Source organism: Rissa tridactyla, chromosome 1, assembly GCF_028500815.1.
Source record: "Rissa tridactyla isolate bRisTri1 chromosome 1, bRisTri1.patW.cur.20221130, whole genome shotgun sequence".
Taxonomy (NCBI): domain Eukaryota; kingdom Metazoa; phylum Chordata; class Aves; order Charadriiformes; family Laridae; genus Rissa; species Rissa tridactyla.
This window is the reverse complement of record NC_071466.1, coordinates 140,379,055-140,397,601: the sequence shown is the minus strand read 5'-3', so window position 1 is coordinate 140,397,601 and position 18,547 is coordinate 140,379,055. Positions and strand designations below refer to the sequence as shown.

Sequence of the window (18,547 nt, the reverse complement as noted above, 5' to 3'; positions counted from 1 at the left end):
CCCATCTCAGGCAACAGTGTGGAGATGGGATGAGTAGCTGGCTAGTGGTGCATTTCTCTCTCTGGTGACTGCAGAGGGAATCTACCTAAATTTTAATAGCTATGTTTTGGTCATACAAATCTCACCACCTGAGCCTCCCCAAAATGCAATACCATGACTTTCAGGCCTGACAAAGATGTTGTTCACATGAACACAGGTGACTGTGACATAGATAACTAAGAAAAAGCTTAAATTTTATTTTAGAAGACAACTATTTTCCTATAGTTTTCCTATCTATCTATCTACCTACCTACCTATCTATCCATCCATCCATCCATCCATCCATCTATCTCAATCAATTTGAAACACCAAATAGATACACAGTCAATAGTTTATACACAGTACATTGTGTCAAGAACTCTTCAAATAGCTTGTTTTAGACAATGTATATGTAAAAAAGGAAGAAACATTGGAAACTACACATTTTTGCACATTTACAGGCTGTATTTGTAGTCTTGAGTATATATAGACAAACTGAGATCTGGGCAATATCCCTAGCAAATTGTTATTAATTTAAAAAACAAAACAAAACCAGTTTCAGAAGGGAGAATAACACTCTCTGAATTAATTTAAAATTCAGCAGATGAGTTCTGACAGGGGAAAAAGAAGAAAACATTTGGACAGGTCAGACTTTTTTTTCAAGAAATCTAAACACTTGCAATTTTATTGAAGTTGACGTTATCATTTCAAATTTGATCTACTATATAGAAGGGATAAATAACCCTAAATGAAATTTTTAAAATGAAATTCCAAAAATGAAGCTTTTAATTTCAGCCCACCCTGAAACAATTTTCCCATTTTCATTTCCTTTAGTTTAGGTACTGAATGAAAAACGCACAATTATTTTCACATCTCTCATTAAATTACCTAAAGCTCTCAGAGAAAAAGATCTTTCCATCCAAGAGAACAATGAAATTGTTAGGCTTCAGAAATACATAAAATATCTTTACGATGTTAAAGAGCAATCATATTGTATACAATGCCTGAAAGTGAAGCGGTTCTTCTGGTTTGTGCTTTTAAAGGTTTTGAATGCATTGTTGAGAAGACAAAATGAGAAGAAAATCTTTTATCCAGGTTCTGAATTTCAAGTCAGGTTACATACAGAATCTACACTAAAAGAAACAGATTTTTTTAAGAAAGTTTTATTTAAATTCATAATAGAATAAAGTTATTCATTAAGTGCTTGTAGATGAAAGCTTGGTTAGTGAATATGTTAATCTTCCAATGAAACGCAGTTCTGCAAAATATTTTACTTCACAGTAAATGCACAACAGCAGCAACTTCCATTACTTTACGTGCAACGTACATGAAAATGCCACATGGTTTCCAAGGCTTGATTCCATTCTCACTTGTCAGCTTCACACTAACATTGGTTTAGTGGCGAGATTCCTCTTCATATTGGCTGAATTCCCAGTCTAAGTGAGAGTAGAATCAAACATGCAGGGTTTGCTTTTTTTTTTGTTCAGGACAATGAATAACAATGAACTTCCCTGGTTCTACCAGCTTTACTCCATTCTGATGCGTATGTTGTGGCCTCTCTGCTCATTAACACATGCATTCAAGCTCCTGCTAAGCAAAACACAATATATCTGTAGACGAAAGTGCTCAGAGATTTTCATTCCTTCTGTTCCTACCGCGCTGTGCCCTTAACAGCCCTGCATGCTCTACAGAGGCAGCACCAAGTGGCAGCGTATGTCAGGGAAGGCACAATGACTCCTTGAGACTCCACATGTTTATAAACCATCCGCTGGCAGCTACAGGCCATGAGACCATGCGTTGTGCGCGCTTCGCCACGGTTGGTCAGATCTGCCACAGGACAGGTACTAGAGCAGGAGTGTCCCCTTCTATTCCCCGTGCCCCACAGGGTGTCTGCAGGAAGAGGGACGGTTACAGCCCTACCACGGAGACTGCATGAGCGAGGAGAATTCCCGCGTGCCTACCCAAATCACATGCACCACAACGAGGACCAGCTACAGCCACAATATAGCCCTTATATTGCATTGGTAAAGTCTGAAAATGCTGCAGCCCAGATATAGCGTATAAAACGTAACGGAGACCTTTGCGTATGGAGTTTCTAAGGAAGCAAAAGAAGCCTCCTTTCTGCTCCTTGACTGTCTTTCCCTCCCTTGCTCCAGGTTCAGAATCACATCACACAGCAAGCAGGTATTGCAGAGGTAAGCGTGGTATGTTACCCTTCCCTAAGGAGTCACACTTCCGTGTGCTGTGAGCTAAAGGAGGCAAAGCTGCCTTTCTGACTTCGGTTAAACTGGCAGGAGCTGGCAGCCCGGATCCTTTTGCCTTTGGTCCCACTTTTGTGTTTCTGCTTGTCGCGTGCAATAAAGCTTTCAATCAGCTTCAGTTTTTCATGCTCTTCCTTCAGGAAGAAGTCAACAAGCACGCTCTTCTCCTTTTTGATTTGTTCACTAATGTCCTTGGGGATGTCGGGAATCATCCAGTCAACCAGAACACTGAGGAACATCACCAAGTTCTGCAAACACAGCAACAGACATGAAGCAAGAATAAAAAATCCAAAATACTCACTCTAAAGAAAAATCAAACCCTTGCTATAGCTATGTGGCCAGTATTAAACACATTTTGCTGACGGCATGTAGTATGAAGCAGTCCAGAAAGGCCTCAGTTCAAGAGGTTCAAGAAACAGCTCGCGTTTGTTCACAACTGCCCCTCAGTGGAGCAGCTGAATTAAACACGTGCTTTACTTAGGTTTGAAATGGGAAAGAACTTGAATTCATCAAATGATTCATGGCCTAAGTAGCTAAAACAACCTTATTCTTCACAGGCATCCAAAGGTGCCCAGTTCTCAAGATCAAATTCATCGAGACTGACTTCAGAATCCACAACTATAAGGGCAACATCAGTGAAAACATCCTCCAACACAATCATACCCATGTGTTTCCAATGTGGCCTGAGCAGACAACTTTCATGGTCACTCTGTCCTCAAATACTTCTGTCTGCTGACGAGCAGGATTTTGTTCCACTAATGCAGCATACAAACCACAACCCTGAACGTCAGGTGTCAGGTTCATTACAAGGTGATGCTCGTAACACCGAGGCAAGAAGCAGACCGGGCAAAAAGTTTTGCTTGTTTGTAAAATTAATAGATAAATTATGCTTTGGGGTTTATATTATCATGATACTGCTTTGAAAACTGCTGTGTTGCATAATGCCTCAAAATGTGTGAGAACATTTGCTGACAAGGCTACTAGAATGAACCCTCTGTCCACTTCTGAAACAATGGAGCTAATTAACCAGGGAATCTGCTCTTGCAGAACAACAGGCAGGCTATTTGAAGCCCAGAGTAACCAGTTGGTTTCAAATGTTTTTCAGCCAGTGGTGGAAAATTACTGAAGACAGAGCAAAGAAGCAGAAGAGGGCAATACAAACCAGGCAAGACGCACAGTCAGACTTAGGAATATCTGGCAGGTGAGGAGAAAAGACAGGCAGATTGCAATATGAGGTGTGGGCCCAATTTGACTGTGGAGGGATTCCAGATCATGGAGGAGAGCAGAAGGTTTCTGCCATTCAGAAGGCGAGCCATGACAGCAAATCCCTTGCCAATGAAACCTCCACAGTGGGGAGAATTTACTCCATTTACTTGCAGAAAGTAGCAAAAGACATTGGAGGATTTATTACTTCTGTATATTTCTTGCTTTGAGTAAAGAACGGCATTTCGCAAGCTTTCATAGCATTTATGTGCTTTTTACAAGTGTTGCCCCTGAGAGTATAAAAGCTCACGGAGTCCACTTAACTGAATTGTTCAAGAGCCTTGAATACCCCTGGGGTATTTTGGGGATCACTGCTCGTGCCAGGGGCTAATGCAGGCTGTGGGGCTTCCCTTCCACGAAGGGAGAGGAAACCTCTGCTGAGGAAGTGTGCCACAGTGCTGCGAAGGGAGAAACTGTGCTGCAGCCCACTGACACCTCCGCAGGCCGGGTGGAAGCACATCAGGCTGGGTATTTGCACGCAGAAAATCTCTATTGGAGATGGGCTTCTTTGCCGCATGCATTTCAATTCATTTATTGTGATATTTCCGTGACTGAAACTGCAGCAACTCAACAGACTTACCTGAAATAGAATAACAAAAGCCAAGCGAGCAGATAAGACCGCCCAGTATTGTTTAGAAAACTCATACTGATTTTGGGACCAAGGTGGTTCTCTGTAGTCTTTGAACCTGTCGATGAAGACAGCTCAGTTATCACACAGTTCTAGGAATCTCCTCCTCCTGCAACAATTGCTTTGACTAACACGATTTTCCAATCATGAAATCTAAGGAATCAAATCCTCCAGATGTTCCTACTTCAACCCTTGTTATGAAATACAACTCCAGAATTAGAGCTGGACTATCTCCATTGAATTTAGCAAGCTTAGTCTGGTTTTCACAGTTGTAACCAAAATCAGAACAATGTTCTAATGTTGGAAATTTCCAGATTTTCCAGGATTTACAAATGTGCCCTTTTTTGTGTGTGTTAATGTTAAATTGATCTCAGCGTACAGGGAATAAAGTGTTGAAATTAAAGCAAAAGGACCCTCCAAAAGCATTTACAGACTAAAGGAGACAAGTCTGAATTCATCTCACCTAAATCTTGATTAATTTAGGGAATAATTCAGCCCATGTAAAATCTGACTCACACTCCGGTGGCTCCTGTCCTTGCATTAACGACAGGGGGAGCCATGGGAAAGGCACTTCCTAAATTAACTGTCTAGCCTTAGACAGGATAAAACAGAGCCTTAGTGGTTTGGTGTAAAGACTGATGCTTTTAGTATTATCATCAATCATTTGGAAGTAAACAACAGGCTAATAAAAGTCACAGATGCTCCTAAATTGGAAAGTTTTGCAAATAGCAGGAAACACAGAAAGCAATAAGAAATACAGACAGGAAACACAATGAGAATAATCTGGGGAAATGGAAAATAATTAAAAATAAAACAATTGAAGGATCTTTGAAAGGACAGGGCTTGAAAGAAAATGCAGTGAAAATAGCCTGGAGCTTACAGCGGCCAGCAAGTTAGCACAAGCTTGAAATACGGCAGCATGACAGTATGACTTGTGGACCTATAAACACAAGGCACGATGGTGCTGGGGAGTATTAGCCCTTCTCTGCACAGCTCAGGTAAAGCCACACCTGGAATGCGGCATTCAGCCATTCAGCTGTAGGGATTTCAGGGGGAAAAAAAGGGGGGGTGGGGTGCGGAGAGGAAAAGAAAACGATAGCAACAAATTGAAGGCAGTTAGGCAAAACAATCCAGGGGCTGAGGAAACTGACTCACCAGAAAAGATTAAAGAAGAGCACATGTATTGCTCCATTTTGGTAAGTAACAGCCACAGTTGGACATGATAACCATGCACAAATTGTGCCCTTAGGACTGAAAGGGATAATTTAGTGCTGTTCACAGTGTTTGACTAGGAGTAATGGGACGAAATTAAGAAAGGGAAAATCTGTTTTGAATACCACAAAACGCTTCCTGACAGTAAGATTCATTAGACTGTGGAAAAGCCTCCATCGGGGGATAATGGAGAAGGTTCATATATAAAATCTGTCAGCTTCAGTTTGCAGGTGCGCTTACCAAAATTACCTTCAGGTTCTATCCACATGGTTTTGCGTGTTAAACTATACATTTACAACCCACACACTGCCTACATCCCCCCACCTCCTTAAGAAATTCAGTCTGCAATGCTGGATGCAATTCTGTGCTGCACCTTCTGGAGACAAAGGACACAAGGTACAACCCACGATGGGGAGAGGCAGGAGGGAGAGGACGAGAAAACAGCTTTGAATTAGGGGCTGTATTAGTTCATGGAAGCACTACGCGAGCTGCGTTAGACCCCAGACTATTTGTTTTGTTCAGCAGTGCGTGCACAGTAGCCGAGCTCTCTGTCCTGTCTTACGTGGGATTCCTGTTTGGTCCTGTGCTGTGCCGGCACTGTGAGATTCCCCTTCTGGTACTTTTCTGTGCTATGTGGACTTCTGCCTGTTGCTCAAGTCTGTCTATGAGGGCTGCAGCGAGGGCCAGAGTCAGTTCCATTGAATTTAATCTGTTTGAACATCAAAGCCAAGGAAAACCACCGAGTTTGTTGTGGATTTATGTGTGATAAATCAATCCCAGTCTTGAAATGGAGCCCAGGTTCACCTGGAAAGGTCACCAACTGTGGCGGGTTTTCTATTTAATGTACTCTGAGCTTCAAAAACTATGTAAGTGTTGCAGGACATCAGACCCCATGGAAATTTCACCTGGCTCAGCTGGAAATCACACTGCTTATGATGCCTGAATTCAACAGAACAGTAGCAAATGATTTATGGTGAAGGGAGATGTTGTCAGAGCTACGAACAAGGTAGCTGGGCCTCCTCCCCACCTCCCTTTTTAATTATTTTACAGCACATGGGACTTCAAAGTGCAATAACCCAGGCCTTTTCTAACCGCTATATTCTACAGGTATTTTCTTTTTTAAAGAGCTGATTTTTCCCTTGCCTCTTCAGCTCTTCATTCTTCAAATACTTGATTCAGCAGATATGCTAGGAAGAGCAAATGACCAGTGCTGCAAAGAATATAGTGTTTCAAAAATAGCAAACAACTTTAATTCCACTGAAAAAGGACAAGAATATGAAGTAGTCAATGTGGTTTAAGAATAGAGCACAGAAAAGTTCTGACGGAAAAAAGAAAAATGCACAGTGAGAATAGAGATATGTTGGGGAAATGAGGATGGATGGAGAGGACCAGTCAAGATTTAGACAAAACTGAACTGCAGCCAGAACTAAAATAAATATGCAAGTATATTTAACATGCATATTGGATTGTGAGAAAGAAAGACTGACAGAAAAAAATCAAAATGTCTATGTAGGTGGAATTGCGAATCAGTCTAAATCAGCTCATCTGTTTCATTTCCTTTTTCATTTGGTCTTGGACAAGAAACTGCAGAAAACATGACTAAATCACAAGGAAGTAGTGCTTCACCAATGCAGGAGTATATAAGAATTGTTCAGGGAAAAACTTTAGAATCCACCACCGATCACTGGGAATAGATGAGATGAGTCCAAGGGCATTAAGAAAATTAAGTAATTCAAAGACACTTTATACATTTGCTGAATATTGGAGCAGACTCGCGTTAAGGGAAAAGTTCCTGTAATGACTCCCTATCTGCTGCTTTCTTCTTTTCAGTGTGATCAACGTGCTCTCATGTACTCCATTATCATACCAGATTATGAAGATTAAAAGGGCTAAACCAATAAAAATGTCATATAACTTAGCAAGGTTTGCTTTTAATTTGCCTTCATCTACACAAACGTCATTTTGCTCTGAAAAAAAAATCATTACAAATAATGCTACGCATCAGAACAGCGTTACAGCAATGTTTATTTGGAAGCAGTGTCAAAGAGTTCACAGCGTTGTAGAAAATGCTGCTCAAAATATTTAAAGAATGTATTCTGGATGTTCGGTGGGAGAGTTGTTTCTGGCTTGTTATGGTTATTTTTAAGATACCTTAATCTCTGGCAATGCCCGTAAGGAGCAAAATTCAGGCTTATTGTAACCACATTTATCTCCAGAGGTCACAGAAATCTAAGAATAAGAGAGGTCAGCTTGTTCCCAACGTATTTGCCAGAAACAGAAAGGCAGATTTTATTTCCAGCTTAAGGGACAGTGTTTGTTGCTTGTCTCTTGGGATACAAGCTAGAGACCCCATATTTTATCACAGTGATAGTTCGGTCCAAAACTGAGATTTTGATAAGATTCAAATGAGGCAAATAATAATGAGAAACAGTGAATGTGAATGCTGACATCTTTTCCTAATTGTTTGCTGATAACGGAACGGAAATGCTCTCATAGTTGTTTCTCATTCAGATTAGCACACGGTCAAACATTTAGTATATGCTTCTTGTTTGCAATCAATTTTTTATTTTATTTTATTTTTTCTCAGTGGCGTAGACTTGATATTATCAAGCAGGACTTCCATCTACGCCTTTTAAGCTATTTTAGTAAAACTTCTTATTCCCTAAGAAAATCAGAATGGAAATAAACCCTGATTTTGTGGGAGATGGGTATGTAGTCTACATTTAGGAATGTGCAGTCATTTAGAAGCAAGGGGAGGTTTTGGGCTGCTTCAGGAGCCTAGCTAGAATATGGTCCCTTAAATAATCAGTGAAAAGAATTGAACTGTTCTGAAGGACAATTGACAGCACCTAAATTAGAAGCATAGAAGCATCGAAGCATAATTACAAAGTTAGTTTCTCTCTTTGCTTTTAAGTGGCTGCTTGTTTCTAAATTAATTTGGTTTTAGAAGGGGAAAATAAGCAAATATTTAAAATTAATTGAAATTTGTGGGGTTTTTATTTTTTAAAAATCAAAATGTTTGGTTTATTTGAAATATTTTCTCTCCCTAACTGTAACATGAAAGCAAAGGTTTTTGTAGGATAAAAAGGTGCATCCTAACTAGTTTAGTGACAAGCTTTCTATGTCACGCTGAGAGCTGCTCTTGCAGATTTACAGAAGAGAATAAAAGTCATAACTTAACGGAACCCTGTAAAAATTTCCAGCTGCCTTAGCTATCTGTATCTACTCTGTATAAAAAATTTCTTTAAAAAACTCTTAATGTCAGATATGCAGAAATGTAGGGAACACTGGAACTAATAATGAAGAAATCTACCTTTATTTTGAATGCAGATTTCTCAAGGACAATGAATTCAGGTGAATGGGAGGAAAGTAGAATTCTGAATCTCTAAGCAGAAAACATTACTTGATATCTACAATATCTACAATACTAACAGCATTTTCTGCCAGTATCTGAGTATTCAATAAACCAGTATTGCAAGAAAAGACCAATCTGATGCTAGATGGTATGTGAATGTCACCTATAAGATTTTTCTCATCAGTCTGCTCTGCTTGGTAAATAATTTTGTGTTCTTGCTTTGACAGCGATGCTGAGGGAATATGATGATAGATTTTTGAGAATCCCACCTTTGGCACCTTAGCCAAAAATTGATCTCAGAGTAAAACCACAGGAGAAAGCAGGAGACCAAAGACCTGACTCTGAGAAAGGAGGTTGGGAAAGACAGAAGGGAAACTAGTTTTAGAACCAGGGCAGGTTCAGATGTTAACTATTAGGAGTACAAGATTCAAAAGCCTTGGCATGTATCAGAAAAAGACTGTGAACATAGGCAAATATATAATGCATCAAAACAAGGGAGGCCAATTAAAGACCGTTGTGTAGTAAAAAGCATATAAATGAAGGTTCTCCTTCCAAAGAAAATGGAAGGGCAAGTTTTAAGATGATTAATTGCCATTGCAGGGGCTAAGCACAGTGTGATTTCAAGGGAGTCCATGAGGAAGGTGAGGCAGGCTGTTGCACCGATCCAAGGAGCTCAGTTTTGAGCAGACTTGGGTTGTACTGCCTTAAAACAGCTCTTGGAATTTCTCCATATTTTTTAATAAAAAAGCAAGGTTACTTTGAGAGCCCTGGAACCATGTTAGTGATTTCTCATGCAAACTGCAACTACGCCCTGGGTATTTGCCCTATGGGAGCAGGGGCCTCGATATTTTGGACAAATTTTAAAGGGAGTTGAGCCTTGTTTCCCCAGTCTGAAATGATGAATCTGAAATATAAGACATGCAGATGGGGAATGGATTTAAAGATTTTAAAGATGGGCAGAATATAATTGAAAACTCAGATCTTATCAAGTAAACACCGAACTTAATAAAGAAAAAGAAAGCCTGGTTCTAATTAGTGGGTGTCCATTTTAAAACTCTCTTTTTTAATTAAAGTTATGTCTTTCAATAAAGAAGGGATTTTTTTTTTTTATTTGAGTAAGTCTGACTAAATTGTTTATTTTGCCTTTTAATGCACTGGAAAAACCTTCTAACACAGTGAGAATGCTCTAAAAGCTGTACTCGTAAAACCACCTTTTTAAAAGACACAAATATTATCAGTTTGCACTTGGAAAAATTTTTTCTGAGAAAAGACCCAAAGAAATTGCTTTGACTCTGCAAACCGCCATTAGAAGTACTTTACCTGCAGAATAAAACATCCTGTGCAAACGGGGAGTTTTCTGGCTGTGTTCCAGCCTTGAGATGACTGACGTTGAAGTATGAGAGCGTATGATTGATGAAGCCATGCATGGTTCCATTTTGACTGTATGCATATTGATACATAAGGCGTGGAATGAAATCAGATGTGATAGCAATTACAAAAGCCTGAGAGACGGAAAAAAACCAACCAAACAACAGCATTGTGAATCTATGTCTAACGTGTTTCAGGTTAAGTTAATTCAGGCAATAATTTTCACATTGAAGTAAGTTTAGAGTGGTGATGAAGTGAGAGTTAAATGGCAAGACCTGGTACAGAACATATACTTATAAAAATGCAAAGTAACCTGCTCTGTTTCTCCAGGGGAAGGCTGTAGTTAGGGAAGTGGAATATTTCCTAGACTATTTCTCCAACTCTTTCCACCCCTGGAGTCATTAGGAGGCCTATCGCTAGTTTTAAAAAAACTACAATAAGATGTAATTGCTAGCTGGTGTAATCTGGAGTACAATTTGGTGTAGTTACAGTGTTATCTGAGATAAACCAGTTGAATGTATGGTAGTCATCCTCCATTTTCCCCTCTGCATCAGGATTTATACATCTGACATTGGTGGATCTCATGCTGGTATGAAACTGGTATAATTGTGAAGTGAATCAGACACAGAAATATCTAGATCATATCAATAGGAATTCATTAGGTTCATTTAAAACTACATTTTGCTAAATATTTCTTCTGCACCAATATTATTCAGATGCAGAAGCAGGGCTGGGCATTCGGTATTTTTAAAAATTGAATATGCACATATTTACATTTCTGTCAAGAAAATGTAGCTAACTGATATTTTATTTCCCCAGGAAATAAAAGAGCTTGTTTGACACAGAAAATAATCAAGGATTGTAAATCTGCAAAGTGTATCCAGATAAAACTGAGAGGTTGCAGATTTTTGCTTATCCAGCACAGATCAATGCTGGAAACCTGAAATCTATGCCTGACAGCAAAATTCTGGGTTATGTGCAGGGCTGAACAGATTTCCTACCTTAAACCCTGGAAAATGCCGAGCCATAAGTGAATAATACTCCACCCAAGTCAAACAACACTGCTTCTCTGGAGGCATTATAGTTCTCCCTGTTGTAATGATAGCTTACATGCTATGTAAGCACAGAGTGCTGTTGTGCTGGAAGCTATTGTACTAGATAAATTGCATAACACCTCTGCACAAATTTCCCCCTCAGTAGCGACAACCATCTGCCTTTCTAAAGTGCTTTGATATTTTTCATATTTTAGAGTTGGACTCGATGATCTTAAAGGTCTTCTTCAACCTAAATGATCCTACGATTCTATGATCTGTGGGTCAAAAACCCACTAGGTAGTATTGTGATTAAACTCCTGGGGCATGAGTCTTTTTTATCTTAAAGCATATACAGGAAAAATTTACTTAAGGAATACATGTAGAATAATAAACATAATGTATCTGTATACCTGACATGCATTATGTTAATGCAATCATTCTTGTTCTATGGAAGAATATATTTTTCCATTAAGATTTTGTAGCTTGGGGACTGTGTAACAACTCAAAAAAAAAAAAAAAAGAAGGCTGCTCTTACAGAAATACACACTCAGTGGGACGAATTACGTTTAGGGATATACCTGTATATATCTGGAGACCAGAACGAATGCTAATGCTATCTAGTTAATGACTTTCTGCTCCTAGAATCTAGGATGTTTTGTTGGCATCCTTTTTATTCATACCAACAGTTACACTAGCAGAGTAACAAGAAAAGGCATGGGTATGAATGAGAAGTAGATCTATATCAATTATCTGTAGTGTTGCCTGCTGACATGCCCTTCATCGGTTGTTGTTATATGAATTGGTCTTCCTGTACCACATAACACAAGGACAGAGAGAATGAGATGAGTGAATGGTCATCTCCTTTGTAATTAAATCATATTTTACACTTCCACAAGAATGATCTGGATGATTTAAATTTTATTGTATTCTCTAGCAATTGAGAAAATCAGACTTCACTTTTAAATTATGTTGGAGGGACAATATAAGCTCCCAAGATCATGTTTAGAAACTGGTGCAACCAAATACTTACATTAATGATAACTGAAAGCTTTCCAATACCACTCAAAATGTTATACCAAATTCCTGTAAGTAAAAAACAGAACTTAGTAATGGATTTACTATCATTTTTCTTCTTCCTTATTGAATTTTTGGAGTTATCTTCACTGTAATCTTTTTTCATTACTTACCTATATCTTTTTCTCTTGCCGTGTCTGGCCTCCTCAGTTCAGTAACAAACTTTTTTGCGTCAAGCCGGACTTCTATGATGTTGTTCAGAAGAGCAAAGAGAGGTGCCAGAGGGAAGGAGGCAACGAAGAGTGTGACAAAGCCAAACTGGATAACTGGAAAAGAAATATGTAATTTTTTTTTTAATATCTTCTGAAGAGCGCTGCTAAGTGCAACTGACAGCAAAATGTTGATGAGCTTTGTGGGCTACAAAACCCATAAAACCTCCACTTCACAATTTGGTCCCAGTAATAAATATTACAAAGCAAGATTATGAAACAGAGAAAGGTTTGTCACTATGCTTTACGAATGTTTCTAATAATGCTTCTAGTCTCTAGCACAAGCACAAGCCAAAGTAAATAATAAATTTAATAAAGGACAAAGGGTTTGGGGTATATTCTCCTGCATTTATCATAATTAACTGATTAAGACTGTGCTGTTCTTCCCTGTAAGGGCAAGGCTGTCCTTTTGCCTATAAGGAAAATGATACACAAGTAAGCAAGAGGAGAAAATCTACAAGATGCCACTGTTTCTTCCTAGCATCCTTTGACTCAGCAAAACTTTGGAAAAGTTCAAAATCTTCCCTTGAAGTCCTAGCAAAGGAGCATGCTATTGTCCTTTTTTTTTTTTTTTTTTTTGCTGGGTTCGCAATTTGGGTAAAGTAGTTTGGGAGAAAGAACACACTAGACCACTGGTCCTAAAGAACAAGTAGTACTGCAATGAAGCACCGACCTCAGACCTCCTGAGTTCTCCGTGCTTGTTAGAACAGGTACACAACTAATAAGCTTGGCTTCTTTCACAAGGGATAAAAACCAACCAACCAACCAACCAAAACCCTCTGACTTTGAAGTGGATGGCACATTTTGTATCATCTTGCTCCCAGTAATAGACTACTAGCACCACAGAGTTCATCTCAGCACCCATAATATAATGATGTAAACAAAAAGACCACATTGTTTTCTGAGTGAACCATGCCTCTTTTCTAGGCCATAGGATGACCAGTCTTCAGGCAAACAAATTATCTTCTAAGCAGCTAAGAAACCAATGTCACCCTGCAGAAGCACAATGCTGACGCAACTGTGTTTTTCTGACAACTCTCAGTGCTCTAAAGATGCTTGGAATAATGTAGTAGAAAACCGAGTCCCTCCAAGCAAGCTTCTTTAGTTTTAGGGTGGGCAGAGTATCCTTAACTCCCCCTTCTTTCAGTGGCCCTTGAGGATCTGCCTCGTAGCGGTAAATCTCATTTGGGTACAACTAGTCTGAAAAGGGATGACTTTTTTTTTCCCCCCAAGGTGCTGAGGCATTAACAAATTGCATAAAAGGCTGTGTCTTCCACAGAAAGCAGGAGGCATCAGTGGTGAATGTTACTCATGAGACTGGATCATTTCCTTTAAAAATGCAACATTATGTTAAAGTAATACTTCAGGGAAGTGAGAGAGGTTTATTACCCCAGAAAACTAATGATGAGTAGAAGAAGAGGAAAGAGAACGAAAAGCATGCTGCCCAAATGCAAAGGCAGTAATCCCAATAAGATTAAATTAATAAATCTAACTTTGACTTACACTTCAGAATTAAATAAATAGTAGTATAGGAAAAGGATTGGTGTGTGTCAGGCCCTATTTATTGAGGCTTCTTTTTTGGCAAATCCCTGCATAACTTCTCTCTCCACTATGGGAGTAATCTGATGCACTTTTTGTGAAGATCACGGGTTTACGTAGCACAACTGTTTACTTTAAAATCATTTCCTCAGGCACTGTTGTCACAGCCTGGAACTAACTGATAAAACAGCTTTCTCCAGGATCTTCTCTTGCATGCATCTTTTTTTTGGCATGCATCTTTTTTTTGCATGCAGATCGCAAGTCTTCTGACTGACATTCCCGCTTTTCTTTTCTGTGACAATACATTTGCACAGTGAAGTGTAATCTCTGTATTATATATATGGCCTTTTGATTTTCATTCTCATTGCTTTGCCTTGCAATAAAGAGTATATCCTAACACAGACTAAGATGGAGCTTTTTCAAAGCATACAACATTCTACCGTTGAATTCATACTTTCCTGAATATTTTATGTTCAGAGTCAGGAAAAGGAATTAACAAGGAAATAAAAACAGATGTTAGAGTAATGTCCCAAAAAACTATGAAATGCTTAGAAAAATACAGAGCGCCAAAATATGCCTTATTTGGGTTTAAGTGAATTCAGCAGGAATAGAGTTGGGAGGGTTCTGTTTAAAAAAAAAAAAAAAAAAAAAAAGGAGAGATATTTGCAATGCTTTAAGTATAAACCACACACACATTTGCTTTGATGTTGTTTGCAGCTCCTTTTATTCATTGCCTGGGAAAATGCAGTTTAATTTTTTTTCAAGTTCATGAAAGAATGTTCAAAGTATGCAAAGGACTTCTGGACAATTCTGTAAGTATGTCTTCACAGAAAACTCAACGCCAGAAGTGTTTGTGTGGCCATCTTGAAATCTCTTCAATCTGCTATCGTCCTTTTTATGAAAGTGCGAATAATGCAAAACGCAGGCAAAAAAAAAAAAAACCACAACAAAACAAAACAGAACCAAGCACACGATAATTTAGATGGTTTTGTGTAGTAAACCAGCAAACAATCATTCAAAACAAGCAGTCTGTGAATAGCCTCAGCAATTTAAATGCACTTGTTTTATTTGGTCAGTATTTGTAGAAATAAATCTGCATGGATTAAAAAGAGAAGAATCCGTGCCATACAGTTCAGGTTCCATAAGCAATCTAGTCGCAGCACCCTGGAGTTCTGTGGATGCCTGTCCATTTACAGTGGAAACATTTACAATACTTTTAGGGCACTCAAAAAGACTGTTCCACCAAGGACAGCTGACACCAAGATATCCTATTTTTGGCTGCATTTCTTGATGGGATCCCTGGAATGCCCTTTTTAGGTTCACCCTTTGCTACAAGGTGTCCACACAAAATTCTTCTAGTGTTCATATACAACTCTATGATCCCACATAGGAGCCCTGCCTGACCTGAGTGATTATTCTCTTGTGCTTTGAGGCAAAAGGCTAGAGACCTGTGCCAGGAGTTATATCCAGCCTCTTCCATAGCTTTTGTACTTGCCTGATAGGTCAGCCTGGAGACAACAGAGATGAACACCACCCAGCCTCATGGCACAAAGTGAAAAAAAGGGATTGAAGGTTGTGAACAAAATGATTGAAGGTTGTGGATAAGGGGAAGTCAAGGACACGGGAAATAATGCCTTCTCCTGGGGCATCGGAGCAGGAGAGTAGATGTGCTTCCAGTAACACAAATTATTTCTGATGAGAGAAAAAGCCTGAACCACATACTATTGGTACCCAGGACAAGTCACCTTTACTGCCCGACTTATGCAGGAAAGAGGGAAAGGCCTCAGAGCCAGCCCATGAAGTTCTCACCACCCAATGCCACACCTGCAACATCTCATACAGACGTATGGCTGGGCCCTGAGACAAAAACTATAAAAGACAAACATCATCTAGAGAAATCTTTCAGACCACAGCACTTCTCAGAAGTCCACTTTTCACAGAAGCTGTTCCTCTGTGCACGGAGCCTGAACAGAACCCAACCTCAACAAAGAAAGACAGAGCACACGCTGTCCTTCTAGCTAACTCTGGCCTCCAAATTAAGATTAAGGACACAGATCAAGGCTTTTAAATTATGGATCTGGAGTGTGCTGGTTAGTGTTCTTGTGTAAGGGATACAGAATCAGTCCCCAGCATAAAATCTTACATGGTGAATACCACTCAGATTCTACCAGATTTACACACTGACTAGTGCGGTTAACCCTAGTATCTTTTACATCAAAACTTTTCCTAAGAGAAGGTAATTGTTTATGATTCTGTTGCTTTTTTTCTTACTTCTGTGTCACAGGATCATGTGTTACTGGAAGTAAACAATGGAAGAGTCACTCCTGTGCTATGCGACTTTCCAAGTCCTAAGAAGAAACTTTTCAATATACAGCCAAGCCTGGCTGAGAAAATAAGGAAAAGGTGTAATTTACTACTCTGGTAATAAACGTATGCAACAAGCCTACACAACAGGCTGAGTTAGTATTTTCAAATCCATCCTCATTATAGAGATTATAGAAAAATGCAGGTTTCTCTTCAGTGATTCTTTTTTTTTTTTTTTTTTCTTTCTATTGCTGCCTCACACATTGCCTTTTTGATGGCTTTTCCTGCTTTAGGGGAAATTCTTCCAAATGTCTAAGATTAATCTTTATGGTAGTCGGTATCTACATACGTTGGATCCGATAATTTTCTTCTTAAAATTCAAAAGGGAGCTTTCCCACTGATTTTTAACAGAAATTGGATGATGAAACCCTTTATTATTATTTTTCTTTCGGAAAAAAATGTTTTCAATTAATTGCTACATGAACCTTGGACTCTTAGAGGGGTTAGACTGGAAAAGGGAAGACCAAATGAAATAAGAATCTGAAAGTCATTGCTGATGTCAGTTTCTACCCAAGAAAAGAGTCAGTAGTGGTATAAATTTCACACACTCACATGCATCATTCAGCTGGTTTTGAAGCCGATTTCATAAAGTTTGTTTCGTTAGCAATATTTATTGCTGCTCTAAACGTCAATTTCTTGCCAACTCCTATCACTGCTGGCTAGTTACACATGTTGCAAGCTTGCTACCAGCTGTATGAGGAAATTGCTGTACATGCTACCTACTTCAGGAACGCATGTGGTCTGGTGTATCGTGCTGGGTCAAAAGTCATGCCACGGTTTTAGAAACAGGAAGTACTAATGACAAATTTGACACCTGTTAACAATGGCAATTTATGCTTCAGAATTCCTTGAGCGAAACTTTCTGATCACTCAGGAACATTAAGAGTGTCTCTGCTGAAGAGTGTCTGCTAAAAAATACAAATGTATATCAGTTAATAATAGTAAAACAAACAGTCATCGGAAATTTCACTGGTGCAAATCAAAACTAAGTGCAGACATGCTACTGACTGACAAGGCCTGTTCAAGAAAGAAGTTCAGGACAGTCTGCTGACTGAAATCAGGTTCAGAGTTCAGCTCACTGAAGAAATGACCCACAAAAGCTCTCCCCAAAGGAAAATTTAGAGTTTATTTGCCATGACAAAGCGTTGGCCTCTTCCTCCCACACGATAGATATCTGTAAAATGCCACTGAAGTTAATGGAAGTCTGCATGACTTGTAGACTTTGGGGTTTACCCTCTTATGTTGTTTTCTTTTTTTTTACGATTTATATAAGACTTTTACCTTAAAACTAAATGCCTTGGTCTTGATGCTTGCTCTATGTTACACCAAAGTCATGTACTTGATTTTGCTGGGCCTGCTCCTAGTTAGATGTTTCACTTTCATAACTAATAACTGTTGAAATACAACTTTATGCAAGAGTCAGAACCCATGAAACCATCACTGCCCTAAATTTTCTTGCAGTGCCCACACTGCAGCTGCTGACTCTCTGTCAATCAGTTCAGAACTATTGTAGCACAATTCTTCAAGAAAACTTGCATTGCAGTTTAAGAATAGGAGTTTTTATCTAAGAAAAGCAAATACGTTTTTTGTCTCATATTTCACAGCTCTGTACTAGCTACCTGTTTCATTATTGTCGTGGTTTTGGCCAAATCAGCCAATGGCCAGCGACAGATGCTCCCTCCCAGCCTCTCATGCACGGAGAGGAGGAGGAGAGTTAAAGAGATTTATGAGCTTAGAAGAAACTAAACTACTTTAATGAAATATTAATAATAAAATAAAAAGGAAAATAATGAAATAGATACAGTATCTACAAAACCATATTAAGCTCCCAGGATGATGTCACCAGCAGGCAGTAGGGAAGTCCCAGACTGGACTCAGTGACGGGTAGGAACCAGGTTCCAGAGTTGGAGTCAGGCACACACCGATTGGGATCAAAGGCAGATGAACAGGCAGGGTCCTCCTCGGACATCAGCCATTGAAGGAAGAGAGTTGACCCTTTGATCCCTCAGCTTTTATACTGAGCGGGGTGCAGATGGGATGGAATACCCTGTTGGTCAGTTTTGGGTCACCTGTCCTGTCTGCTCCTCCCTGCAGGTGGGACCCCTCTATGCTTTTCCGCTTCCGACCCTCTAACTGGGCAAATAAAGAAATTAGCTGACCTTGGTTGTTATAGCGATAAGTATAATCAAGAGCCTCTCTGCGTACCATTCCTTGGCACAAAC

General features: G+C 39.3%; 1 protein-coding gene across 1 annotated transcript in view; it reads right to left on the bottom strand.

Moving 5' to 3' along the window:
* Positions 1-2,245: 2,245 nt before the first annotated feature.
* The window catches only part of ANO2 (anoctamin 2), a 190,129-nt gene continuing 173,827 nt past the window's right edge, over positions 2,246-18,547 (bottom strand). The window contains exons 21-25 of the mRNA XM_054213085.1: positions 12,327-12,479; positions 12,170-12,222; positions 10,058-10,239; positions 4,123-4,228; positions 2,246-2,527 (exon numbers count right to left, since the gene is read on the bottom strand). Of these exons, the coding sequence (XP_054069060.1) occupies positions 2,246-2,527; positions 4,123-4,228; positions 10,058-10,239; positions 12,170-12,222; positions 12,327-12,479 (776 nt within the window). The remainder of the gene's footprint in view (positions 2,528-4,122; positions 4,229-10,057; positions 10,240-12,169; positions 12,223-12,326; positions 12,480-18,547) is intronic.